We start from the raw sequence: 10,113 nt of genomic DNA, 5'->3' as shown, positions 1-10,113 counted from the left end.
CCCCGGTCCCCCCATGTCAAAAAAAGCCCGGTCTAGGTATACCGGTAGGGTTAACACCTCCCAATTTATATATCTCGCAAAACGTCGGCCATTTAATACTCCACTGCACACGGAAAAGAAATCAAACCCAACAATAACTACAAATGTATATATAAAGTAGCATTAGCATCACTTATTATCATTCTACTGTTTATTGTTGTTATCATGTTCTTGCAATTAGCCCTCGGGCATGAATTTGCAATAAACTTTCTATGAAACATACATCTAAGCATAAATAGAATATTGTCACAAACAACACGTAGCTGCTGAATGGTTGCTTATGGTGTAATAAATAGAGGGGGTATGTTGTACAGGCAAATTCCCTTGTTTACAAGACGTGACGCATGTTGTTTTTATTTTCCTCACAGGGAATATTGCATTACAGCATAGATTCACACATCTAAACTTTTCAATACATATTCTGCACACGCCTCAAATCTCAATGTTTACGTTTCTTCAACAAATAGTTGGCTACTTCTACTGGCAAATATACAAGAACAGCCTATAAACATTAATAAAAAAGTACACCCAAAACCCTGTTTAAATTAAGGACGCAGCTGTGGACGATAAAACTCATATCAGGAACGGTCAATAAAATACTTCTCATGCCACATGCATTATTGAGCTATTTCATATCAATACCCAGGTGTCATCCCATGGAGTCTTTAAGAAGTTCGGCTTACAACAACTACGGTTGCCAAAGTAGTAATAGACTATTGAGTCTAAATGCTAAATAATCAGATACAGGACGCAGTTCTAGAAGAGGCACGCATAAGTCTCCAAATGATGTTTGAAATATCTTGGTGCAAATTAAGTTGTAGCTAGTAAAGTCTTTAATTGAGGATAGGACATGAAGAGGATAAAAAATGCCAGGTGTGTTGCCCCGCGGGGCTGGTAACTGATCGCTTGAAACGGGAAGAGTAGTAAAGTAAGGCATGTACAGACGGTTGTTTGTATGTAATACTATACGGATTCTGCTACTCATTGCTTTGGCACAATGTACCGCCGTGACAGGGTAAGCCTAGCAAACGGGATGAGACATGCTTTCTCCCCACATAAAAAAGTGCCTTTGGTCACTGACTACTCCCATATTCAACAATCTCATCTAGTTTTGTGTTGATCTTTTCACCTCTGAGTCACAAAGTAGCCGAAGAAACATGGCCAATACGGTCGGGAAGCTTCCCCGCTTTACTCCTATAGTAAGTTATGTGTACCCGTATAAATCATTCCTGAGAATATGGCGACGTGCTTGTTACCTTGTCAGAACGCTATGTGTTTAGGTACACTATAAATAGGGGCTGCTGATTTTGTTATCGGTTATAACTTGGGTTATGGTGCATGCATCTTTATGGTATGTGGTAGGTAGGATGGGGTTGGGAAAAGTAAGATGAAATTTATTTGTAACCCCTTCCTCAATGTGGATGACATTGTCAAAACGCATGTTTTTCAATGACGATACGCATATTTCAAACCCAGAAAAAGTTGTTTAAGGAAAGGCACATGTGTAAGCTCAAATCACTTCAGATGAGAGCAAGACTTCATGTTTGACTTCGATACATTGTATGGCGCCTCTTTTTTTAAACTCTTATCATATTTTATTATAAGGATTATTTGGAAATTGAATAGTAGCTACATCGATAAATGTGACGGTTGTCCTAATACAGCTTTGCATAGTTTGCATTTTAAGTTTAAAACTGTATGGTACTAATTGGTAAGAAGTGTAGACATTAAAATGTAAATTTAAAAAAAAACGACGGAGAGTATTCATTTTGCATAGTATGTATTTTTACTGAAGATACATGTAGTCAATTAGCAGATTTAATCAATAACAATAAAAAGAAACTCTACTTTCACATAAACTGATCTGTAGCTGTGGCTTCGGTGCTAGTAATGTAATTTTAATTTGTGTTTAAAGATGTTTCAGTAACTCTAGCAGACGTGTTAATTATCAATGCATATGTACTTGTTGCTTTGTGTAGCCCTCTTATTATTACCATTATGTTTTAATTCGGTTGAAATCAGAACACTATTATTGTTGAAACTTGAAAGTCAAATTGATGATATTAGCTTTCAGTAGAAAATTAGAAATATTTAAAACTCAGAAAAAAGATCTTGTTTATGTGAGAAGAATACATTTGTTGAGTTGTTAATGCGTAACTTGTGGGGTATAGAGTTATACTACGATATATTTCTGTGAGTAGATATAAGAAGGTGGTGTCACTGATAGTTTCGCGAGTTTAACCGTTCTACTCTTTCTCATGAATGGTAAAAATATACATCATCATGTCTTCTTTTGCTAAAACTTGTTTGATGTAACTAAAACATTGGAATCTTTACCATTGGCATTCATATATTTCTTAAAACTCCATGCTTTGCATTGATGTTGTAGATGTAGCGATGATTTTATGTTGCGACACATGTGTGTAGCAACTAGTTATCTACAGAATAGGAATCGTAAATTTCAGGTCTAAATATATTTTCCAACTATCTGTCTCGATTATTATCTATTCCATCTACCATGTAAAATGGGATGAAGACTGGGCTAAGTACAAGTGCATTATCTTTGTAAACCCATGTATTGCCTATGTGCTATGTATCAAGCATTGTAAAAGAAGATCTGAACGGCAAGCGATGCGACAGTCATCCAAAACATGGCTTGGTCCTTGCGTCCATGACTCTGTACGTCAGGCTCTGCATCTGGAAGAGAAAAAAATAATAATCAGGCTCAGTATAATTTACTGACATTGCAGTGCCAATAGTCTTGTTTGTTCTTTAGATCAATCAATTAAGCGTGATTTCAACTTTCAACAAATCCAAATTAACGTGGCTCCATTCAACAAGAAAACGATTACAGTCTTAAAACACGGCGGTCGGTTGCTAGGCTAAAAGTCGCATTACTAGGGAGGTATCGGGTTACAGAACGTGTTCGAACGTGGCCGCGCGGGAGTCCCAGGCCGGCCCGGGGGCAACGGGTAAAATTTGAAAATAAACAAAAGTAATTGGAGAGTAAATACTCGTCAAAATAAAATGTAATAAGTGATTTTGTTTATCTCAAATGTTATTCTTGCACTGCCTTTGCTCCACTTTGTGTACATTTGCTTCCAAATGAGATCAATTTCGGATTTCAAAAAGGGTTCACCAGAACCAAACAACTGATTTTAAGAGGCCCCGAAAATTAAAAATAAGGTTAGATTTTTGGATTTTTAGAAATATTACAGTAAATTTAAACTTTCTGTCTTAGGTTTTTTAAATTTTTAACTAAAACTCGACTTACAGTCAAAAGAAGAGCTAAAAACGCAGTGTTTTAACTTTAAATACCGATAATTCATAATCGCGGCCATATTTAAAAAATCCCTAAGACAGAAATCTGCGGAAATCGTTCCTCTTCCAAACAAGCCCTCAATGAGGTAATTTGAACGATTTGGGGGAATGGTTAAAATACCATGTTTGCACGCGTGCTATGACACTTGGATATGGGGACCTGGATTTTATAACAGCGTCAACAAGAATTCTGACCTTCAAGGTCACCCACGATGACGATAGTAGCTTCGTTACATGTTACATATCCACAATAAAATCACGGCATAGATGTAATGTTTTGAAAACGGTTCATATTTGTGGAAAGGTGGATTTTTCCTGTTCCGTGGTTCCCAGTAAAAAAGGGCTTGAAGTAGCCGGTTGTAGCGGCTTTACTGTAATGACCGCGGGTAACCCCAGATCGAACGCCCGCTCTATTCGAATGACGTCATATCGAACAAGATTCGCGGGTTCGGGGGATTCGATCTACATAGTAGCGGAGTGGGACTTTTGGGCCCAAAATCTGACCATCGTGAAACTTGTATGATTCTTTAAAGATGTATCAGAATATATTAATCTACATGGCCTTTACAAAACATCACTATACATGTATAATATTTTATAAAACAAAATCAATGTAAAAATTCAAAGAAAAACCTAAAAACTTTCTTATGTTGGTCAAACAGTTCCTTAGATTTCGATAACATGTTTTTAAACCGACCTTGGCCTCTGGTTGCTTCTGTTGTTGGCCCGTTCCCAAAGATAGGCTGACCGCTAGGTTCTTGACCACTCGTAGGTCCTTCGCCACGTTCTTGACCATCCGAAAGTCCTCCAGTTCGTTCTTGACCCCCATCATGACCTCCCCCTGGCTCTTGACCACCGGTCGGTTCCTCGGTTGGTTCTTGACGACTGTTACCTCCCATGTTATGGGCACACCCCTGTTCATCCTCTGCTTGTACACAATCTGGATGGCCGTCACAGATCAGATGATTGGGTAAACAATAAGGTTCCGGAACACCAGGTAGGAAACATTCAACTGTCGCGCAATCACCACCTGAAAGCAAAAGTTTACAAATTAGCTTATTGATATGAATAGAAAAGTTAAATTACCTACATTTTGAAAGGAAAATTATTCTATATACAAAACTATGAATTAAAAGTGATATATATTAGGACGTTAGAAGCAACGGTCCATTAGAATGCAAATCAAGGACACCAACATGGAGGACATCATCGGGCTTGCAGTTTCGATGATAAGGAGAGTGAATGAAAACACTCTATATGCTTGATGTTTTTTTTTCAGATAGATAGGTACAGATGCGTCGATGAAGGTTAGACATCCATGTAATACGATGCGCCAAAAAGCAGTTACTAAAGCAACTGGATATGATTTTGAAAACGTCAAATTATTTTCTTTAAATTATTTTGATAAATCTAACAGCAACCACCGTCGCCATGGCAATGTATGTGTTCATTGCCAGGTTGCTTTAATACTAGTAGCCTCTGAAAACAAGAGATGGTATACCAAAAAGCAGTTACTCAAGCAACTGGATATGATTTTGAAATGATTTTGAAGGAACTCAAGCAACTAGATATGATTTTGAAATGATTTTGATTTTGACGTTTTCAAAATCATATCCCGTTGCTTGAGTAACTGCTTTTTGGCGTAGGTACAGATGATATAATGACCTTCATTGGCTGGCGCCGATGTGAAGCCGTCGCATCTCTGTTCGTCCTCTCCCTCCAAACAGTCCGCATTGCCGTCACAGTTAAACACGTCTGGAACGCAGAACGCGTTACCGTAGACAGACGGGCAGTCGTAGCTGCAGGAGCCCCACTTGTCATGCAGAACCTCTTCAACTGTAAAAACGAATGTGGATTTGTTATTTCTTACACTTTTAAAGCTTATTTGATAAAATGCAATATCAGACATAGCACCATACAAATACTTCTTATGTTGTATTTTATTGTCAAGTTTATCAAATCCTCAAAATGGATTAAAGGAATAATTAATTATTTTTACAATTTGTACCTGTTTGATGGATTTCACGATCCGTTAGACCAAACAAAAATCCAGATTTTTTTCAATTATATCTGAGTCGAATATTGAGTGGAAAACTCTCCTTTGTTCATATCAAGGCAATTAACATTGCTTTGTTGTAAAGCTTTTTAATGAATAACAAAACTAATTGAATCAAGGTAATTTGCATGTTAAACAATATACATCACTGCCAGTCATGAACAAACAAAAAACACTTTAATTGTAGTGGGCATGGAGTAAGTTTTCCCTGTATATTCAACTGACCTCTGGTAGATAATCAACTTTACATTTGGAGTACAAAACCACGTAATTTGCTCGTAACCACTATAAAAGAAAGTCGCCATCATATGTAACTATTTAAGAACCAATTATTTACTGTAATTGGGCTTTTCGTCCTCTCCTGAAGCACAGTCCCTGATTCCGTCACCCAGCTGACGTGTTGGTAGACAGGTAACGTTGTTCAAACAGGTGAAAAAGCAGTCTTTGGATACTCCTGCAATGGACAGTATATCATAGATATTGTTTACTAAACGTGTCTTAAACATCCGCCAACGAAAATGCTTGTATATGCAAAATTTCATACTATTAACAATTTGATTTTATAGATTGTAGATGTTATGTTTGTTTTTCTATTCTACCGTGACCTATTCTGCTTTATTCTGTCCTAAATATACTTCTTAGTTTTCACGTTTTCTCAAACAACCATACTACAACAATGCCCGTGTGAATTTCGATCAGTTGGCATTATCATATAGGTAAATTTCATGTTTTGATCTCACACTTTGCCACATACTTGTTTTGCCTATTCTGTTTAATGGGCAAACAGTTGCCAATCTATTATAACATGGTTCAAATTAAACTTAAAGCAGGGTAAAAATCAAGCAGGGACAAATGTGCTATCAAAATCGATTGTCGCTATGTTCCAAGCCATATGTTTTTGTAATGATTGTCCGATTCTTTAAATGAATTCAAATGGCAGCACAACTCTCTAAAACAGCTAAATCGTCCTCTGCAAGTGTAAGTGTGTGTACCAACGTCTACATGTAGATTATCTTAGAAACTATAACAACGGAGTCAAAATACCGGGAAACAATAGCAAAGTTATGAACTTTTGTTACGTACCTTGGAAACACCTCTGTTCGTCTTTCCGATCCAAACAGTCCTTAAATCCGTCACAAATCCATCCATGCGGAATGCATGGGTCATCTGAACCGGTCGTACATTCCATAGCACACTCTGTTCAAGGAAAACAAAGTGCAGCACGAGAGTGGTTACCTTATAGTAAAAGCATCATTTTATGAGCCTAAATGCAGTTCACTTTGAGCATGTAAGCATAATATCTAAGATAGGGAATTTCTGTATTAATTTTAGCTTCAGTGTCTCTTTCGTTCTCTTCGCAAATTATGAAAGAAAAGAGACATTCTTAATATTCATATTAAGAATGGGGCCCCTGTATAAAAATGAAGCCAACTGGGCCCCATGTCAAGACTTACCATCACAGTTGGCCTCGTCCTTGCCTGTTGAACAGTCGACCCTCCCGTCACAGGCCTGACTGGAATGAAATACCTCAGGTACGGAACTGGCATCATCCGAGCACCGACTGAACTGGCTGTTGATTTCTTTGATAGAAAAATAAGAATAATATATTTTTTAATATAGATGTTATAGACTTTATTTATAAAATGAAGTTCCTTATCGATATATTAATATATCATATAAGTATGATGGCTGCGATACGTGTAAGAAGATAGCACTATCATAGATAACACTATCTATGACAGTGATCTAGGATGGCTGGGTCTATTTTGTTTTGTTTCTTTCGCCCGCACGCTTCATATTTTAATTTCTAAAAAAATCAGAGGACCAACAAATCAAATTGATGTGGCCTCAGTCAATGTTGTTAAAGCATCAAACGGATTGAGGACATTCCATCCACGGTAAGGAAAGTTACTAGGTTATAGAATCTACGTGTAGTTCCATGTACACACAGTTATCATTACTATATCAGATCAACGCAACTGACCGTAGCACTCAAAGTCGTCCAACGAAACGGTCGATTCCAAACCGCATTCTCCTTGTAGAACGTCCTCACATATAGGGCTGCGAAACAAATTTATCCGATCTTGATTTTACTTTAAAACTGCAACTACATGATAAAAGTGGCACTACGTTTCTTAATTTACCAATAGGTTGAGTTCAATGTAATCATGTGTTACGAGTATATGTCAAAATAATATTGCCATTCTAATAATTGAATATCTTGTATTCTACCTTTTATTAATTTTATTCAATTTCATTTTTGTGTATGCATTTGTATATGTATATTAATCTTTGCCTGCCACAGGGTGAGTTTAATTTAGACCGAATCATAGATTTAAAGTGAAAAAGATCCGGCTATTTGAAAGTAAAATTTGGCATGGTTACCTTTTGGTCTGTAAATCAAGTTACATAATCTTGGATGGCCATTGTTACTTATTGATTTAATTGTTAGTAATCTTGTAATAAGCGTATGTTATTTGCAATCTGGTAAAGATATCCATGACTAATCGGCAGTTTTGAATTAGGTTCATAAAAAGGGTCTTTTGGCTCAAATTAAATACCATAATGGAAATAACACTATAGAAAAGTTAGTCGGAGTTTATAGGCAACTTTTCAAAGCTAGTAGGTTCTATCGTTTTCATAGATCTTAATCTAATGTTTTTCTATCCGAAGCTTTAAATAGGTTTGATTGTCTTCAAGGCGTTTTAATAATAGTAGTTCTAAAAACTTAAGAGAGTTGTCATAGTAAAGAAATAATGATATTTACTTGTCTCCATAGTGATACTTGCGCGGCAGACATCCGTCAAAACGCCCACAGAGACTTTTCCTTGGTTGACATGCGCCGCCACAGTGTACTTCATCATGTTCACATCTTGATTCTAACCAGTTAGAGAGCATTAATTGTATGCATACATCAATATAGTCTTAAAACACATAAATATATACGATATATACTGTAGAAATGCTTACAAATGTCAATGGAATTACAGATTTGGCACAGTTTAGTGAAATTTTCAAAACACAACATTTTTGATATCCATTAAAATGGTGATTAAACATTAAATCAATCCCCTTAAATTCTTTTTTTTTTCTTTTGGAGATTTTCACTGTAGTTGCACAAATACATTGTGCATTTTCCCTCACTTCGTATTGCTTTGACTTTTAATGAATTCACTCACTCACTCACTCACTCATTCATTCATTTATTCAAACTTAGGTACTGTTTGCGTTGAAAATAGACCATCATTACTGCCATCTATCCTTTAGTTAAAGTCCACTAAAGGGGTAAAAACCTTTGTCTATAAGCAAAAGAAAAATTAAAAACTGGTTCGTTACCAACGGTGTCAGTCACAAGAATCTCAACCCTCATGGCGATTTGCTTGTGGAATGTCATAGGGTAGAAACGGGTGAAGAGCGCATCAACTGGACTGTCCAACATGTTTCTCACATAGCGATGGCTGTCTGTGTTTCCTTGGAAAACCTGAAACAGGAAAACATCAACAGTAACTATTCATCAGGTTGTTATTACTGCCAGGTACGAAAGTATAGTTTTGAAAGGCATCCTCTATACCTCGCAAATAGTACTTCAAGTTATTAGCATCAGCCTCTGCCTTTGGTTAACGTTCTAAGTTAACCCTGTTCCAACACTTTTTTCATCAAATTTTATTTCGTCTGCCATTTTTTAGCCTCTTAAAGGCATCCAATGACATTTCATGGCAGCAAAACTGGAAATTATATTAATAAGGCAATCTTTATGATATTAATACATGCTGCTTCACATTAGCACATTTCAATCATTATTTCATACTTTGTGTACTTAAAACTGGAAAAACAAGCCCCAAGATGAGTCCTTTTTTATGGGAGGTACCCTAAAAATCACCCCAGGGCCCTTCTAGTAACCATTTTCCGTCATAATGTTGGGTATTTTTGCTAATTGAGGATCAATATACATTGGGGTAGTGTAGTTTCAACTCACTATGTAGTGACTAGAATATTGACTTTGAAAAATGGGGTTTCCAAGCCCTTAAAACAGCACTGGGTGCCTTGAAACTTGCGTGTAAGGGTAAAAAGTCTATCATGAAAGTTTTCTGTGCTGTTTTATGTTTGAAACTAAAACCTTTGTTCTAATACAAGAGATTGTTCCTACCCAGGGTGTTCGACCAGTCTGGTCTTCTGCAAAAGACTGACCTAGCCACGTGACAATTCTCACTGGGCCAGTCTTTCGAGGAAGACCAGAGTGACTATTGAAAAGGTGAAAACGATCTCTTATCTTGGAGCGAATGTGTTGACTTTAAACCAAGAAAACGTCGGTTGGAATTAGGTTAACTTAATCTAACCATTCCGCCATCGTCGCCATCACTGTTTGTGTAAGTAGTCCAGGTCGGGACATCCAGCCGGTTTCGAAACGCCAGTTTGTATGACGTCACCCAGTGGTCCAGGTTGTAAGCACCCTGGGTAATGACGCCCATCACTTTGTATATCTTGTCATGTTGGATCTGTATCAAAAATAAGAAATCTGTGTCAAAAATGAAAATAAATTCACTAATAAGAATATCAGACAGGATAGAATGTACATTAAAGACTTGAGCAAAGTCCAATTTCGGAGCAAGTAGTGCAAAGGACCTACGGATGGTGATTTTTTTGCGTACATACGCAAAGTTTTTTCCCTATTTCCATCTTCCGTTTACCCCCCCCCC

The 10,113-nt window shown here is 37.0% G+C and overlaps 1 protein-coding gene across 1 annotated transcript in view; it reads right to left on the bottom strand.

Annotated features, from left to right (window-relative positions):
* Positions 1 to 2,679: 2,679 nt before the first annotated feature.
* LOC109462505 (low-density lipoprotein receptor-related protein 2-like) overlaps positions 2,680 to 10,113 on the bottom strand; it is a 19,956-nt gene continuing 12,522 nt past the window's right edge. The window contains exons 15-22 of the mRNA XM_019759058.1: positions 9,754 to 9,912; positions 8,753 to 8,897; positions 6,871 to 6,996; positions 6,500 to 6,613; positions 5,026 to 5,196; positions 4,823 to 4,839; positions 4,058 to 4,300; positions 2,680 to 2,736 (exon numbers count right to left, since the gene is read on the bottom strand). Of these exons, the coding sequence (XP_019614617.1) occupies positions 2,680 to 2,736; positions 4,058 to 4,300; positions 4,823 to 4,839; positions 5,026 to 5,196; positions 6,500 to 6,613; positions 6,871 to 6,996; positions 8,753 to 8,897; positions 9,754 to 9,912 (1,032 nt within the window). The remainder of the gene's footprint in view (positions 2,737 to 4,057; positions 4,301 to 4,822; positions 4,840 to 5,025; positions 5,197 to 6,499; positions 6,614 to 6,870; positions 6,997 to 8,752; positions 8,898 to 9,753; positions 9,913 to 10,113) is intronic.

Source organism: Branchiostoma belcheri, unplaced genomic scaffold, assembly GCF_001625305.1.
Source record: "Branchiostoma belcheri isolate BF01 breed outbred unplaced genomic scaffold, Haploidv18h27 scaffold118, whole genome shotgun sequence".
Taxonomy (NCBI): Eukaryota; Metazoa; Chordata; class Leptocardii; order Amphioxiformes; family Branchiostomatidae; genus Branchiostoma; species Branchiostoma belcheri.
Note: the sequence above shows the minus strand (reverse complement) of the source record. Positions and strands in the feature narration are given on the sequence as shown.